Raw genomic sequence first — 18,913 nt, 5'->3', positions numbered from 1 at the left:
GAATGCCTACAACAAAGCACGTACCATTTTGTGACATATATTCTAGAAGATGCCCTTCAGGGAGTAGTCAGAGCTAGGAAAGACTTTCTATATGCCTAAAATTAGGAAGTAAGACATTTTCATAGGAAGATCTTTTACCAAATATCCTTATCTTTTCATTCAAAATAAGTACCCTCACCCACAGGAGCAATTCCTGAACTTACAACAGAAACAATCACTCCTGTCTCCCCTTCTTATTCATTTCTATTATAAAACAAAAAGAAAATCTCACATACATTCTCATCTCTCTTGTTCTTTCCCTAATTTATGCTACAAAACATGGAAGAAGGGGGCAATAGAGAATTCAATCTAATTTGTGTGCAAATATCTAACGTGCATTAAGGAAAGCTATGATGACAAAATGGAACAGCTGCATTATAGAGAACTGCAATAACACAGAACATGCTAAGATTTACAAAGATAATAAACATCTAAATGCAGAAAGTATGCACTGACTTCAGCAGAGAGGCAGCCTTGAGTCTGAAATACCATGTCTCCAGGATACAATCTTCAAGGAAAACTAATCTCTTGGCCTCAAACTAATGACTACTCTTTACTGTTATAACAAAAGAAAGTGTTAGATACTGTATCAATTAAAAAACTGGCTCACTGTTCCACCACACATTTAAAACAAAAAGGTATCTCCTTGGTTCCAAGGACCTTGACTGTATCTTTCTTTACAAGGCTAATTTACTTGGGTCACTTTTCTAAATTATTAACCAGTGGAACATACTCCATCCACTTCCATCTTTAAGAGTCCCAATATATTTGTGAAACTAAGTTTCCAAAGGTTACTTTAAATAAAGTACAAAGTCTCTACCTTAGAAAGCATGACTGAACTAAGCAGCCAACCTTAAAACCGCAATTATCAGCTAGAAGTTCCCACATACACACTAAGTCATTTGGGAGATACAGATTTGAGCTTGAACAAAAGAAATAATCTTTAGGAGACAGACACAGGAACACTATAAAACCAGGCACAGACTTCAACACAAAGACAACTGTATGAGTAACAGCTTTTACTATCATATCCCACTGTAGTAATGCATGAAATCTGAAGAAATTCTATCCAAATCAATATAGATATTAACCATAAAAAAATGAGACTGTTAATACAATGTGCTTTAAGAATAGGGATCTAATATTCTCACACTTAAGGAACATGAACATGCAATTTACTAAACTTCAAATTTTGTAAATAGCAAACTCAATGGTTTTGAGATTTAACTCATAATTCAAAGTAGCATTACCTCATCTGTCACTGGTTGCCGTTTTGCAAAATATGAAACTATCTGAGTCAACTAGTTCTTGAAGTCACATAACAAAATTCTTCTTCAAGTCCCTGGTATAATTTTTTGTGTGTGACTTTCACCTAACTTCAAAAAGACGTTTTAAAGTCTGAACTAGGCCCCTCAACTGCATGTATCTTCTGAGACAGTGTTGGAGAAAACACCTCTGTGTCTAATTTAACTTGTCATTGGATATCACTGTTGCTCCACACAAATCCATTTGGAATAGAATTTCTTTGGCAATGGTGAACTTTATCCCTAACTCCTCCCCCGCCTAGGAGTCACAATTTCCTGGCCAAATGCCCAACAGCAGTTACTGCAACAACAAATGAGATTAAGGATACAAGTATAAAATCTTCTTGGACATGTTTCAGTTATGGGTTTGTGCAATTACTCAGAGTTTGTTATAATCAAAGAAAAGAAAAAGTTACGAGTGCTTTTTTGAGAGTGCAAATTGATTATGAACCAAATGATGTCTGTCTCTCTCTCTCTGTACATGAGTATGTGTTTAACTTAATAGAAAAATGCGATAATATACATTTTTGTTGTAAACCTAATTTTAGTATCTTTCTCCCCAAACTAGTTCCTATTTGCTGCTATTGGCACTCTCATTTTCCAACTTAGGCCTAAAATCTAGTTAACATCTTTTGATTAGTTCCTCTCCCTCAAATCCACATCATCTCACAATCAATCATCTCAAGTGCCTTCATTTAAATGTCCAAATGTCTCTGAAATCCAGATCTTTCATTCAATTCACACTGCTAACAACTTGTCCAGGTCATCATGAACTCATTAACTCTTCAGCAATCATCTCCCAATTACTCCGCCTGCACACTAATGCCAAATTCACGGCTTTGAAGTAGTGCTACTCCAAGTGTGGTCCACAGACCAGTGCTGGTTTGTTAACAGTTGTTACTAATTCATGACATGATCTACAGAAAATGCAAGGACTCAGAAACAATTTGACAGAAAAATTTTGTATGTTAAATGTATAATAAAAAATGTAGACTGACATTTTAATGTCTTTATTTTTCTAGTAATTCATTTTTATTACATTTTATAAGTGTATTGATTTGAAACATTGGATTTTTTTTTAAAGCTGGTCTTTTCATCACAAATAGTTTGAGAAGCAGTGTCTTAAACCACAGCTCCATTCATGTTGCTCTCCTACTTAATAACCTCACCACCTACACAACTAATAAATTACAAATTTTTATATCTTCAAGGACTTCAAAGCCTTTCACCATCATTCCAAAATCAGTTTTATCTCACATTGCTCCACATCATGCACCTTTAGCTCTAATAATCCAAATGAACTACCTGCTGTTCCGTAAAGGTACAGTGAGGCGTGGTTCATGCTATTCTCTATTCCTGAAATGCCCTCCTCAGTTATCTCATATTTTATTTTTCAAGACGCAGCTATCTCAAGTGATTTATTCAAGAAACTATTCGGCTGTGCCACAGAACTATGTGACAGTGATGTATTTCAGTCTCATATGACTGTTCTACCTAATGAATGAATTTCACCAACTAAAATTCTATAAAGCTGTGATCTATGTGAGAGGTCTAAGTGTGCAAAATCCTTTATTTTGGCACTTCCTATATTTTATCATAGACATAAAATATGCAGGTAGTCCTTATTCTTGACTAGATTATAAACTTGGAGGCAAGGTTTTATTACCTCCCCAACACCTAGCATAGGGCCTTATAAAAAGAAGACACAATATTTAACAGAAGTAAAAATTAAACTAGAAGTTGATAAACAGTGGTTGCCAGAGGCTCTGGGGAGGAATGAATGGGGAGTTTTTGCTGTTGAGTATAGGGTTTCTTTCAGGGGTAATGAAAATGTTCTAAAGTTAGGTAGTGCTGTTGGTTGCACAATTCTGAATATACTAAAAACTACTAAAATGTACACTTTAAGAAAGTGAATGGAATGGTATGCAAACTATGTCTCAATTAAACTGTTATTTTAAAAACTTAATGGCAAGAACTTAGTCTGCCTTTGTGTCCCAATCCTTCAGCAAAAATATGCTCAGTGACCTCAAAAATATGCGCAAGAACTTTCTAATTTATGAAATGGATTCCTAAAAATTGGAAGTTCAAATACCAAGAAATTTTGGACTAGACTATAAATGCAAGTCATTTAGTAGCATTAGTTTTTGTTTTCACGAATTCCAGCCAATAACTTTTTACTAATTTGTCTTAATATTTTCTCTGAGGAACATCCTCAGGAAGAATATATTTTGTTTATCAAATTGTGCCAGGAGAAAAATAGCCTGTGCTTTAAAAGTCTGAACAACAAGCATATTATCATTTCTAAAATAAAACACTAGTTAAAATATTCATTTTTCTTACTCACATACTCAATATAAAAAAATTCCAGTGAAAAGAAGTGAGTATGGAAGCACATATAGAACAAAATTAAAGATGATTAAAATTTAAGATTCCATCAATTGTAAAACTTACCTATATTATATATGACTAAGAAATGGAGGTTGGAGGGGGAAGGCCCAAGAAAAGTCAGAGACTCATAAAGTTAGGATATTAAAGGGCTATACCCATAATACAAGGATGAAGGAGAAATAAATCTGTGACACAGAAGGAGCACACAAGGAAATATGTATATCTCAGCCTTGACACTGAGTCCGAGGAGGGGGAAACCTCCCCCTGAGAGTCTAAACAAGTCAGTCATGGAGGTTTGTGGGCTATATTTAAACTACTAGGATGGTTAACATTATTGCCCCTAGGTGACTGAAAGAAATGAAATTCTCTCTGGAAGAACTCAACTTAATTCTAGGTGGTATACTGTTAGATGAAGCCCAATTTCAGAGATGTTTAACTGTGAAAGAAATGTGTATCTTAAAAGTGATAAAATACTAAGAGTATTGATCATACTACCTTTCCACCAAAGATTTCAAAGCAAACTTTAAGGAGATTCACCAAAAATGTTTAAGTAAGAAACATTAAAATTCCCTTCACCTTCATTCTCAAATGAAGAAGTCGCAATAATGGGGGCAGGATGGTAGAGAATAAAAGAGAGGACTAACAAATTAAGAAAAACACACAAATTAAGGAAGAAATCAGAAACAATAACAGTACTTCTGAAAATAAACTTACTATTCTAAAACCTCGGTCTAATTAAACAAAGGTTTTTCTAATCCTTTTTTTCCTATTTTCCTCTAAAATCTTTTTTACTTTTTCTCCCCAATTTTTTTAAAAGACCAATGTATAGAGGATAATTTATAAAATGCAGCAAAACATCAATGTTGAATTCTGTGGGACAAAAGCAAAAGAAGAAAATATGTTTATCCTGTTACGGTCAGAACAAATTAACAAGTTACTATGCCTATAATGAAAAAGAGAGGTCAAAATTTAGAATGTAAAATAAAAGCAAATGATGAGACTCCTTTTGGTCTCTTACCTAAAAGACAGCAGCTCCAATAATAAAAGGCATTCTAACAACTCTAGAGGATTAGGGTTACATCATGACACTGAAAGGAGGGTGCATTTTTCCCTGTATTACTCATCCTAGAGTACCTGTATTTCCCTAGATATATTCCCTTGAATGTGAATAACCTTTTTATTTACAAAATTTTAAATAAGCAAGTTGAGGAGCTTTTCAAGTCTTGTTTTCCCACCAAATTTATTGAGGTATGGTTTACTTAAAATTCACTCATTTTAAGTGTGTAAAGTTTGGTGAGTTTTGGCAATTGTATACAGTGATATAACAACTACTACAATCAACCCCAAAAACTTCTTATTGTCCTTTTGTAATACCCTTCCCAACCCTTGGCCCCAGGCTATCACCTGATCTCTGCTTTCTGTCATTACAGTTTTCTTACAAATAGAATCAAGCATCATGTAGTTTGTGTCTGGCCTCTTAGAACAATACTTTTGAGATTCATTCATGCTGTTATATGCATAATAATTCTTTTATTCCTCAGTAGTATTCCATTGTGTGGACATACCACAATTTGTCCATTCGGCTAATAGATATTTTGAGTTGTTCTTAGTTTGGACTATTACACATAATGCTGCTATGAACAGTCATATACAAATCTGTGTGGATATTTGCTTTCATTTCTCTTGGATAAATAAATACCTAAAAGTGGAATTACTTGGTCATAGGTAAGTTTAACTTCAAAATGTATTGCTAAAATGGTTTTCTATTTTGCATCCTCAACAGCGATGCATGAGAGTGCCAGCTGTTCCACACTGTCAGTGTTTTTCCTTTCAGTCATTCTAGTTATTTAATTTAGTCATTCCAGTGGGTGCAGTGGCATCTCATTGTGGTTTTAATTTGTATTTCCTTAACGACTAATAATGTAGAACATCTTATCAAGTGCTTATTGGCTGTATCTTTTTGTGTGTGAAGTTATCAATTCAAATCTCTTGCCCGTTTTTAAACTAGGTTGCTTTATTGTTGTATTGTAAAGACTCTTCATGTATTTTGGGGACAAGTCTTTTATCAGATACACACACACACAAACACACACACACACGAAATATTTTTCTCCCAGTCTGTTTTCTTAATGGTGTCTTTCAAAACGCATTTTTAAAAAATTTTTGGTAAAGCCCAATTTATCAATTTTGTCTTTCATGTTTTTATATACTTTAAGAAATCTTTACCTAATTCAAAGTCACAAAGATTTTCATCTACACTTTATTTTTAACTTTTACATTTAGGTCTATGATCCATTTTGCGTTATTTTTTTATATATGGTTTGAGGTAAAGGTCGAGGTTCATTTTTTCCTCTGAATATTCAATTGTTACAGCACATTTGTTTAAAAAACTAACCTCTTGCCATTGAATTACCTTGGCCTTATTACTGAAAAATCAACTAATATATGAGTGCATCTATGAACTCTCTATTAGGTTTCATGATGTATATAAGTCTTACACTAATACCACACTGTCTTGATTAAGATAGGTTTACATAAGGCTCAAGTATAATTTTTGATGATTTAACTATAATAACAATCCTTTCCTGTTACTATTAGGGAAATATTTCAGATACCAAATGACAAACTTGACTATGTGTCAAAATATCACACATACTAAAATTGTGAATATAAGAATTCTTTTCATCTAAAAGTACAAAATTTATCAATTTATTTCTAAAGATAGCAGAAGAGAATAAAAGCTAACTGATTACATTTCTGTGATCCAAGCATTTCAAATGCACTTGGTTCATTACCTGTTTAGGTAGTACAGGAATTGCCCTAGGTGCCTCTAGAAATAAACCTAAAAGAATATCTGCCCTCATAGTGTTCTTTGGTTTATATAAACTTTCCTAGCTAACCAATTATTACATACACTTTACCACAGAGGAAAAAATTAGTACTAATTACTTCCCAAGATTTTGAGTGATCTAGAAATATAGTTCTTCAATCTACAAACCAGCTTTATAAACAACCAGTGTACAAGACTAACAAATATACCAGAACCGTGATAATCTTTATCATAAAAATTGTGTAACAACTGCAGATTTGTAGCCAGTGCTGGAAGGAAAGAAAACATACAAACCTAAAGGCAGTCCTTTCATAATTTTCACATTTAAAGAAACCTCAAAATTCTAGTGATGTCATAGGTGGTCTAAAAGTAATACAGAATTATTTATACCATGGTTTGTTCTCTTTACTCAATAATGAGGTTTAAAATAGCAGTAAAGTTGGCCAATTTTATTTTGCTTATAATCAATACATGATTAAATTAAAATAAATTGTAAGCATAGGCTCTGAAACTACTTCAAATTTTCTAATAGAACAAAGAACTAGAAAAAATTAAGAGCTTCCACAAAATAACAATTAAAAAGTTACTGTAGTTTCAAAGACTTTTTTGAGAAATCTATGTGCTATGTAATCAAAGAGAATATATCTTTAAAGTCCATTTATGCTTGAAGGCTAGGAGTGAGAAAAGCAACAGTATGCAGACAGTAACTGACATGTCACCAATCACAGGGGTCACAAAAAGAAAATCGGTGACAACTCAGACTCTGAAGCATAAGAGAAAATAATATTAAAACAATTAAAAAACCTAACAGAACTATTTTATATTGCAAAGAGAGGAACACGAGATCCTAATTCAAAATTTTTTGCCTACAATGCCCAGAAAGAAATAAAAATCACAGGCTGTTTTCTCTCAATCTTTCACACCATTTTCTAAAAGTACAATTTATTTTTAAATGCCTTTGAATTTTTAAACTACACTCATTTCTATGTAAAACTCTTGGGTAAGACACCACCATTTGATTCCAATCTTCATAAATACTTTCTACCAAAAAACAAAATGAGTTTACCACAGAGTAAAGAGGGTGTTTATAGCTCACTAAATTTCTCTTAAGATTATCCATCCTCAATGCTGTCTTTCAAAACAGCAATAGTAACTTTACAGTAGATCACATGTGAAACACTGACAATGTAAGCTTTCAGCTGAATTTCTTTCAATCTCTCCCTCTACCGCCATTCTCAGGCTGGTACTAGCACTGCTTATTAATCTTCCAATTCACTCAGATGACTGGAACACCTCTTCGCTGAGAAAAATGAGGGGGGAAAAAGAATAAACTCACTTACCTTTCCTTAGACATTCTCAGAGATCTACTTCCTCTGGATGAGAATACAGGATCAACAAACAAGCTTCACTGATCTCTTGAGAACTGTAGCTCATTTGTTAAAGCACAGAGAACTCTGGCCCTGAGAGGCCCAACAAATTTGGGCGCAATGCCGAACACTAACCAGGCAGTATCTCAGTGACCAATATCCTCAGCTTTAAATACTTAAAAACCTAAGAAAATAGAATAAAAAACTGGAAAGCAGGAAAAATAACTAATAGTCTGAACTGTTTAAGACTGGCCAGTTTAGGAAGGAGACAATCCAAATGGCAAGTTCCCGTAAAAGACAGGAGTCCTTACTGGCAAACACACAGAAAAAGCAAATTTACCTCCTAATGAGGCCCGCCAACAGTACGCAAACAATGTGTCACAGAATGGAGCGGCCCTAGTCAGTCCAAATCATTTTTAGTTTGCTCTGGGAAAAAATAAACAAACAGGATAAATAATATTATGTTCGAATTATCAGTTTAGTAAGGACCTCCCTTAGAAAATGAACAATGTGAACTACAAGAGAATAAACTATGTGCCGATCATATTACAGAAGGAACCTAAAGTATTTCCACACTGAGGTCTTTTTTTCTGATCACTAACTGCTTTTAAGGAAAACATCTGTTACTCAATCGCCTGAAAATTTCAGCTCATGTGAAAAGAAATTTACAGATCTTTGGCATATGGGGGATAAATCCAGATCATTCTAAAGGTTAATTCCAAACTTCAGAGCAAGTTGAGGTTTGAAAGAAAAACATCTGCAGCATTCCTGCCTCCTGACCAATATAATGCATAGGGATTATGCAACTCGGGAAGAAATAAACAAGTGTGTTAAAGTCTAGGAATCTTACACTGAGATAGCAAATAAATCCTCCTAGTGGTGATTCAAATTAAAAATAAAATATACATACCCTAAAGAAATACTTGAATTAAAACTTGAAATTAAAAAAAAAACTCTCTTTAAATATTACCCAAATATCTTACCATAAGATGTTACCATTAAAAACTATTAATTCAAACTAAAATATTCAGTTTATTTAGAAAAGCAGCATGGTGTAGTGGAAAGAGAATGAGCACTGAACAACTACGTTTAAATCCCAGGTCTTCTACTTTCAGCCTTTGGAAACTTAAATAAATTACTTAAACTAAGCCTGAGGTTTTTTTATCTATAGAACATAGATAACATCTGGTAGGGTTGTCTGTCATACGTAAGCACTCAAAGAACTACTGTAACTTGGAAAGTGGGGTACATAGAAAGCAATTGGACTGTGAAGAATTACCTCATCAAGACAGCTCTTGGGAAATACTTTTTAAAAATCCAATTCTCAAATTATACATGAATATAAAGGGTTTTCTTGACTACCCTCAAACCAAATTCTATAAATACAAGAACACAAACTGAATATGGAAAAATGATCTAATCCTTAAGGTTGCCAATTTCCCATGGCTTCATCTTGTGGCATCACAGCTCAGTGTGGTGGAAATAAATGTAATTACTATTTTAAGATTTTACTACTTGCAAAGAGAAAGGAAAATAAAACTTCTCACCTGAACAGAGATTATACACTTATATGAGCTTCCCATGCAAAAGAAACTGCATTGTCTGAAAATTAATAGCTCTTTCAAACTCCATCCATATATTCAAGAAATATTTACTGAATCTCTCTGTGGCTGGTACCAGTAGTTCTTGATTTTAAAGAGTTCAGTCTAATTAAAGAGGCCCATTCATCATTTAAACATAGTATGTAATTATGGTATCAGACATATGCACAATGGAGAGGTACACCTATATTCTCTTGGCTGAGTCTTATTGAAAGACAGAATGCCAAAGTCGTTGTTTCTTTTTAAACTGACACTGTGCTAAGCACTTTATATTTCTGTTATCTCATTTAATTGTCAAATAACTCTATGAGGTAGAAATTATTCCAATTCCATAGATGACAAAAGTTTACGGAAGTTAAATATTGTGATTCTAATGAAATTAAATGGAATAATCCAAAAATGCCAATCGTAGGCCCAAGCTCTCAACTGCCACAGTAAAAAAATCAGCAGGTGTTAATCAGGCTAAGAGGAAAAGAGGTGGTGGAGAACATTTCAATAGAAGAGGAACTATGAACAGAAAGCAGAGTGACACGGACATTACGATGTATGGGGGTGGGAACTAGATGTAGTTCAGAGTTGATGGAATATAGTTTGAAGAAGGGATGAAAAGCAAAAGGAATAGATCAGTATTACAGGGCCATAAGTAAGGGGCTTAGAATTTACCCTATAGCTGGACATGATGGCACTGAAGGTTTTAAGCAGGGTGGTAACGTAATTTAAAGAGTGGGTTTGAAGAGGACAGGCTGAAGGCAGGGCGACCCAGTGGGCGGCACTGTAGTAACCAGGACAGTGATAACCAGAACTGGATGAGTACTATCAGGAATGAAAAGACTAGAATGTAGAAATTAGGAGGTTCATATTAAAGTGTGAATACGCATGTGTGTGTTTAAATGTACTGAAAAGGGACTAAGAAGGATGATTTCCAAACTACTGATGGTGTTTACCCTATGAGAAAGAAGAGCTGGGGTCAAATAGCAAACGAAGGAGAAATTTCACATTTACTATATATATTTCTGTATTCCTAAATATTGTACAATAAAAATTTACTTATGTATTAATTACCTAATAATTTGAAACTTTTTTTTTTAAATATGGAACACTTCACAAATTTGCGCGTCATCCTTGCGCAGGGGCCATGCTAATCGTCTCTGTATCTTTCCAATCTTAGTATATGTGCTGCAGAAGTGAGCACCTGAAACACTTTTTTAAAAAATTAAGAAATTAAAATTTGGGATTGATGATTGTATTACTCTCCACTTCTTGGCTCCATGGTAGTCGTATTCAGGGATGGTTTAACTTCCTAATGAATGTAGTAACAATAAAGTACTTTTTTAAAAAGCTTTGAAAAGGAAGTAGTTGGAAATAGAGCCAGAAATGTATTTCATGTTCTTTGATTCTTAAACCAAAGCTCATTGAGATTTAAATGTTTAATATATAATTTGAAACTATAAAAAGTAGAATAGTAATTTGAAAAAAGATTCCAAAATGGAATTCTGAAACTAAAAAAATTATAAAAACCAAAATTAAAAATGTGATGAATAGTTTCAGGTCAGACCCAACTAAAAAGAGAATTAGTGAACTGGAATGGAAGTAGGTCAGGAAAAACCTTCCAGAATGTCACATGGAGGAAAAAAATGGAAAATACAAAAGAAAGGATGAGAAGTAAGGACACAGTGCTGATGTGTAACATACGCTTATTAGAGTTCAGAAGAAGAGAAGAAAGAGAATAGAGCAGGGACAATACATGAAAGATATTGACTAAGAATTTACAAAACCGAACACAGACTTAAGAAAAGACAATGAACCTCACGGAAGATAAATAAAGAGAAATCCAAAGTTTATTACCTACTAATATGGGGAGGAATATGAGTGAGAATCACACATCTCCTGTGCCTTTTGCACAGTTTTCATTTTTGAAAGCACATTACTATTAAATATAATAACATATAATCATGTTATCAAACAGGATGTATCATTATGTAATGTTATAGACTGTTAAATAACAAATACAATTAAATCGATAATGGAAAGAAAAAAACACTTAACCAAAACCAAATAAATTAACCTGCATATGAATACCCTAACAACACTATAGAAAAATAGCAAGAATGAACTAATCCAAGCAACTAAAAACAACAGTATTTGACTATACCTTTAGTCATTGGCAGGGGAGGGAAAGAGAGTAGAAGTATTGCAAACAAATTGTGAAGTTTTTTTAGGTTTGTTATGGTATGGGTGAATCAATTCTGAAAATATTTTAGATGAATTATTAAACTGAGGAAATGAGTAAATATGTTGATGTTGGAAGCCAGGGTTCTCACTGTAGAACAAGAGATATACAAACATGGAATGGGCGCAGACGAGAAACAGCCTTCTCCATTTCCCCTGACAAGTGGACATAATCCTGGCTTTTTTCCCTGCCGCTGTGCAGGTAGCCTGAGGTTTGGGCTGGCGGTGTGAAGTATTTGCGTAGGTGTGTTGGGGGTTGAGCTATGTGTTTTGGGGTGGCTCCATGAGCTGGCCAAACCTGTACGATTAAAGTAGCCCTCGTTTACCCCCAAATGATGCCTGATGTTACACTTCTAAGTGGATGTCTCTCTCATGTTTCTCCTTCTTCAGAGACCCCAGCTAAGTTACCTACTTGTTTCCTTGACCTTTTTTTCTAGCTTCATTTTTTTCTACATGTCATTTCTTCATCCTCTCCAAATATTTTTCTTTTCATTCTGGAGCCTGCTGGTCCTGTTCTGTTTCCCATGGAACACCTTTTACTTCTGCTTTCTCTCTCCTCAGCTCTCGTGGCAAGGTAAGGTGGTCTGGGAGAGAAACGTTTCCACATTTGGCATTTTCTAAGTTGGAGTCTTCACTTCAACCTGAGGCCACCTAGGAGAGTGTTCAGTCTTGTTACCTAAGTCTTCAGCTGTTGGGATAAGAAACAGGCTTGCCACTCCTCACTGTGCAGGGCAGGGAGGCAGGTTTCTGTACTGTTGCCCAGGGTGGTGGTGGGGTGGTGGTGACTGTCCTTTTGGAGGGCCATGAGAAGTAGTGCCATTCAGCCTATATTGCTTGCACATCTTCGCTTCCCACTGGCCCCTTGATCTGGGGCTGCTCTCTGTCGACTGGGACTCCCCACGTGAACCCTGCCCCAAGTTGTAGTATGACCCAGTTTTTCCACTTGCCACACCCCATTCCTGTCCCTTTTCCAAATCCTGCACTGTATATTAGCCAGTGTGCTGCTGTCCTGAAAAGTTTGGGGGTCGTATGTGGATGGCAGGGTGTCTCCTCTGCCTCCATGGGTTTGTCTTTGTCTCCACTTCCAGCATTTATGAACGTGGTGAAGAGGAAGAACCCAGAGAGGTAGCTGACTGAGGAGCGGAGAAGCAACATGGGGCTTGCTGGGGAGAAGCCCTTCAAGAAAATTATTCTTTCCGGTGAGATACAGGCTGCTGTTTCATTCCCAAGGGTACGGGAGAGGGTTTCCCATGCCTGGTGTGATACTGGGCTGAGTCAGGGGAGGCTGATGGTGCTCTGTCCACCTAATCTCACGTTCCCGAATATAATGTATGTCTTGCTCAGGAAGGGCAGTGCCAGAAGTATTTTCGGGCTAGTTCTGGGGGTCAGGCGCCAAGGGCATGTGTAGGATGGAAGGAAGCATATTGCTGTCCAACACTTCTTTTTCTTGGTGTGGACATGACACTTGTGTGTCCAAGAGGTAGCAAGAATTGATTTAGGATCTGTGGCCTGGACTCTGGATGGGGGTGATGAGGAAACTGAATTTCAGATTTCTTGTGGGCTCCCATTTCTCAAGGTAAATCAATTGGGTATAAGAAATCTGAGGAGAAGATTGTATGCTCTGACCGCAGCTCCACTGAGCGTTTGTTAATCTTTGTTAAGTTATGATTGAGGGAGGAATCCAGTCCCTCTGATAGTATTACCTTCATGTCTGTCTTCCATTGCCTTGGATGTTAGGGTGGCTTCTTGAGAACTGTGACATTTGGACCTGGGGCCAGGTAATAATTGGGGAAGTCTTCTGTGAGGGTAGTCTTTCCCTGGCTACCTCTCTCAACCCCACCCCTGCCATTTCCTATCTGTCCTACGTTGGCATTTCCTATCTGTCCTTCTTCGGTCAGGAGCCATTTCCCCTCTCCTCAGTGGGTGAGGCACTCCCTCTTTCTCTCCCCTCCCTCCTCCACTCTCTCCCTCTTGAGCAGGAATGGCTCAGGAAGGAGAGAGAGGAAACAGGAGGGAGCTGGTGTGCAGGTATGAATGTCTGTTACAAAGGAAGCTGCCTCCCGGCCTTCTCCTCCTCCTTTGTGCCCCATCCCACCTAGGGTTTCCGGGGGGAATTCCCGCCCATTCTCAGGAATTTTTTTCGCTTTCCTGTTCCCAAATCCCGAGAAAAGTTGGTCGGGAAATCGGGAAAATCAGCTCCTTGAACCCAGGTGGTTGTTAGTGTCGGTCGTCTCTTTGTGGAAACGATTCAATGTGGAGAACAGAAAACAGTTTATATCTCGGGATTCGGGAACAGGAAAGCGAAACAAATTCCTGAGAATGGGTGGGAATTCCCGCCTGGAAAACCTAGTCCCACCTATTGGTGCCCAGGAGCTCTCAGTATTACCACAGGCTTTGTGTATGCTCCGGGCCAGTGGAGAGGTAGAGCAGATGAGAGAAGAATAGGGGGTGGGAGGGTGGAGGAGATGGTGACAGCTGGGCTGACTTGGACCCCTGGGGAGAAGAGGCTACTGACCCAGGAGAAGCTGGGGAGGAACAGCAGAGCTGGAGATGGAAAAGGAAATTGTGTTTGGGAGTGGGCGTGAGGTTGGGCTGGCAACTGAACCTGGGGCTTGGAGGTTCTGGTTGTTTTGAGCAGGGATGACCCAAAGGGGTGGGTAAAAGGTGTAGTTTCTGTGATCCCTGAAATGATATTGTTCCGGGAATGTGGTGAGGTATATGCTATAGTTTTTGCCACTGGGGTAGGACCTTTCATTCTCATTCCCTGATTTACAGAATACTTGGTGGCCAGTTGTAGGAGGACTAGACCTATTTCTATTATTTGGTTAACTCCGAGCAGCTTGATTTAGCTGCACTGGAGATGAACATATAGAAGACTTCTGTTAGGGGTGGAGAGGAGGCAAGGGTATTAAAAAGAAGGAAAGGGAAGGAAAAGGAAAAGGAAAAAGGAAAGGAAAGGAAAGGAAAGGAAAGGAAAGGAAAGGAAAGGAAAAAAAGAACCTTCTCAGGATAAACTGGAATTGGAAATAATAGTATGAACTCATGATTTCTAAAGTATGTGTAAGAATGTATACCCAGTAAAAATAGCCTTCATGAATAAAGACATTTCTAGAATACTCCACCAAAATAAGCAGAATACACATTCCTGTCAATTAAATATAGAAAATTATACAAGACAGACCATGTGCTAGCCCATAAACCAAACCTCAATAAATTTTAAAGCACTGACTCATACAAAATACATTCTTCAACCAAGGGTTCAATACCCTTCAACCAAGGGTAATTTAGGTCATTGACAAATATGTGTAAATTCAACAACACTTTCCTCAATAACCAATGGGTTAAAAAGAAATCACAAGGGAAATTAGAAAATATTTAGAGATAATTGAAAACAAAAACATAACATACTGAAATTTATAGGATGCAGTGAAAGCTGTTCTCAGAGGAAAACTTATAGCTGTAAGTGCATGTATTAAACAAGAAGTATTATCTCAAATCAGTGACTTAATCTTCCATCTTAAGAAATTAGAAAAGAGCAAATTAAACCTCAAAACAAGCAAAAGGAAGGAAACAGTAAAAATTAGAGCAGAGATAAACATAATAGAAAAACACTGGAGAAAAATAAAAAAAATAGGCAAACATGTAGCTAAACTGATGATGACGAAGGACAGAGGGCAAATTACTAAAATCAGGAATGAAAACAGAGACATTACCACTGACCTTACAGGAATAAAAAGAAATATAAAGGAATACTATAAACAACTGTAGGCCAATATATTAGGTAACAGAGATGAAATGGACAAATACCTAGAAACACACAAACTACCGATACTGACGCAAGGAGAAATAGAGAATTTGAATGGACCTATATATAATAAATGAAGAGATTAAGCTGGTAATCAAAAAACTTTCAACAAAGAAAAGCTCAGAACTGATAGCTTCACTTGAATTCTATCAAATGTTTAAAGAAGAATACCAATCCCTCTTAATCTCTTCTAAAAAACAGAAGCTGTAACACTTCGCAGATCATTCTGTGTAGCCTGTAGTATATCTTGATATCAAAGCCAGTTAAGACATCACAAGGAAAGAAAAATATAGAACAATATCCCTTATGAATATAGATGCTAAAAATCCTCAACAAAATACTAGCAAACCAAACCCAATGGCCCAGTTAGAGAATTATACATCATGACCAAATGAGATTTGCCCCAGGAGAGCAAGGATGCTTCAACATACAAAAACAATATTTAAAAGGACAAAAAAAAATACAACTATTTCAGTAGACATACAAAAGTATTCTGATACTTATACAACTACATGGTACAACACAATAAACCTTGAAAACATTATGTTACGTCAAGATGCCAGACACAGAACACCACATACTATATGATTCCACTGATATAAAATGTCCAGAACAGGCAATTCCATAAAGGCGGAAAGTAAATTAGTGGTCACCAGGGGCTGGAGAGAGAAGAGAATGGGGAGCGATTACTAATGAGTATGGGGTTTCTTTTTGGGGTGATGAAAATGTTCTAAAATTAGATAATGGTGATGGTTATATAACTCTTGATATACTAAAAACACTGAATTGTATACTGTATTATGTTATGTGAATTATATCTCAATAGAGCTGTTTAAAAAAAAATACATAAAGACAAATCAGTAAGAAAAAGAGAAACCAACTGGCAAATGACTTGAATAAACAAGTCACAAAAGAGGATCTCTAAATGGCTACTTAATATATAAAGAGCTATTCAACCTAATTACTTAAAAATTAAAACCAAAAGGAGATACCATATCCACCAGAATAATCAAAAGATCAATACTAAAGTATTGGTGACGCAGCTCTCATACATTGCAGGTAGAACTATAAATCAGACCAACCAGTTGGGAAATCTATTTTGCAGTATCTACTAAAAATAAACAGATGTTTACCTATGGCCTGGGAATCCTATTCCTAGGTAGAAGCCAAGAGAAATGAGTGTATATACCCACCAAAAGATATGTTCAAGAATGTTTACAACATTACCCCTATATTTTTAAATTAAACTACAGTAAAATTGAACTTTAGAGGTATACATGACTATGGATTTTAACGCATTTATAGATTCATGTAAAACCACCACAATCAGGAATCAAAACAGCTCCACCACCCCAAAAACTCTCTCCTGCTCTCTTTTTGCACTCACACTTCCCCTCCTCTGACTTGTTCTCTGTCATTATCATTGCCTTTGTGAACGTCATATAAATAGACTCATGCAGCGGTTAGTCTTTTGAGACTGGCTTCTTTGAGAGTCAGCCCAGTTGCTATGTGTATCAATAGCTTGCTCCTTTTTCCTGAGCTACATTTCATTGTATAGATATACTGCATTTTGTTTATGCATTCACCATTGAGGGATATATAGAGTTGTTTCCAGTTTGAGGCAATCTTAAACGGAGGTACTATAAACATTTGTGCACAGTTTTTTGTGTGTGTAAGTTTTCATTTCTCTAGGGTAAATACCTAGGAATAAGATTTCTGAGTCATATGATGTCTCTATAAGAAACTACCAAACTGTTTTGCAGAGTGGCTGTACCATTTTGCCTTCTATTAGCAATGTACAGAGTTCCAGTTGCTCCCCACCCTTGACAATATGTGGTATTGCCAGTATTTTTTATTTTAGCCATTTTAATAGGCATGTACATTGTGGTTTTAATTTGTATTTCCTAATGGCTAATAATGTTAAACATGTGCTTTTATGCCATCCATATGTCCTCTACAGTGACATGTCAGTATTTTGCCTATTTCTTCATTGGGTTGTTTTCATATTGTTGAATTTTAAAAGTTCTTTATGTACTCTGGATACAACTTCTTTATCAAATGTGTGATTTACAAATATTTTCTCAGTCTATAATAGCTTTATACTTAATTGCTAAAAACTATAAAAAGCCCAAAAGTCCATCAACAGAAAAGCAATAAATAAACTATAGCATATTGATACAATAGGATGCCATATAGTAATAACAAAGAACAAATAACTGATACACACAAAAACCTGGATGAGTCTCTCTCAGACTTTACATTGAATAAAAGAAGCCATACACAAAAGAGTCCTTGAAAGTGAAATATGCTATCTATGAACAATATTTCCTCAACATGAGTTTATCACAAGGTTTCATTAAATCAAAGATCTGCTATCTTGTATTCTTTCTCTTCCTTGCCACTGCTGCCGTCACCACCACCACTTTTCCTTTTAATTTTACTTCTAGGTATATTGTTTTTGGAAGAAGCAGAGAAACAACTGAGAATGTTTTAGGATCCAGTATCTTCTTTTGAACAATCAAGTTTAGAGAATTTGTATTCTACAAAGTATTAGGTTGGTGTAAAAGTAACTGAGGTTTTTGCAATTAGTTTTAACCTTTTAAACCACAATTACTTTTGCACCAACCTAATAGTATACCACCACACATTATAAAGACCACTGTATTTAAAACAGACAAGAAATACCTATGATGTAAGAAAACGGATGTCACTAAGACTATTCTTAAAATTAAACTTTTTATGTTGAGATAATTGTAGATTCACATGTAGGAATAAGAAATAACAGACATAACCTCTGTACTGTTCACCCAGTTTCCCCCAACAGAAACAACTTGCATAAATATAGTACAATGTCACAATCAGGAAACTGACATTGACACAATTCACCAACCTTATTCAGATTTCACCATTTTTACATACTCTTACACCCATTTGTGTGTGTAGAGATTCCTGTAATCACCACTAGAGCCAAGATACAAAACAGCTCTATCACAAGGATTCCAACCTTAGGCTATTGTTTTATGGATACATCCACCTCCCTCTACCCACCCCAATCTCTAACCCCTGGGAACCACTACTCTGGTTTCAATCTCCGTAATTTTGTCATTTCAAAAATGTTACAGACAAGGAATTATACAGCATATAACATTTTGAGACCAGCTTTATTAATTCAACATAATTTTCTTGAGATAGATCAAAGCTGTCTGTATTAATAGTTCATTCCCTTTTACTACTGAATAATATCCCATAGATAAAATGCTTTGGGTGAAATAAGTAGCCTAAAAAAATCTTACCAGTCCTTGAATCCTCATCTGTCATTCCCTAGGAATGTGAAACGCTGATCAAAGCAT

At 35.9% G+C, this 18,913-nt stretch overlaps 1 protein-coding gene and 1 non-coding gene across 4 annotated transcripts in view; both read right to left on the bottom strand.

Annotated features, from left to right (window-relative positions):
• The window catches only part of NT5C2 (5'-nucleotidase, cytosolic II), a 79,329-nt gene that overhangs the window by 41,146 nt on the left and 19,270 nt on the right, over positions 1-18,913 (bottom strand). Inside the window, exon 1 of one of the 3 annotated variants that reach the window (XM_033129968.1) lies at positions 7,902-8,234. The exons of the other annotated variants lie outside the window; for them this stretch is intronic. Within the exon in view, the coding sequence (XP_032985859.1) occupies positions 7,902-7,915 (14 nt within the window). The 5' untranslated portion in view covers positions 7,916-8,234. Of the gene's footprint in view, positions 1-7,901; positions 8,235-18,913 lie in introns of those variants that run through there. 3 annotated transcript variants of the gene reach the window in all.
• On the bottom strand, positions 10,615-10,721 carry LOC117036494 (U6 spliceosomal RNA). Its single transcript, XR_004425389.1, has one exon. It is a non-coding gene; the product is annotated as a U6 spliceosomal RNA (small nuclear RNA).

The sequence above is a fragment of the Rhinolophus ferrumequinum genome, chromosome 16 (assembly GCF_004115265.2).
Source record: "Rhinolophus ferrumequinum isolate MPI-CBG mRhiFer1 chromosome 16, mRhiFer1_v1.p, whole genome shotgun sequence".
NCBI classification, from domain to species: Eukaryota; Metazoa; Chordata; class Mammalia; order Chiroptera; family Rhinolophidae; genus Rhinolophus; species Rhinolophus ferrumequinum.
This window is presented reverse-complemented; position numbering and strand designations above follow the sequence as displayed.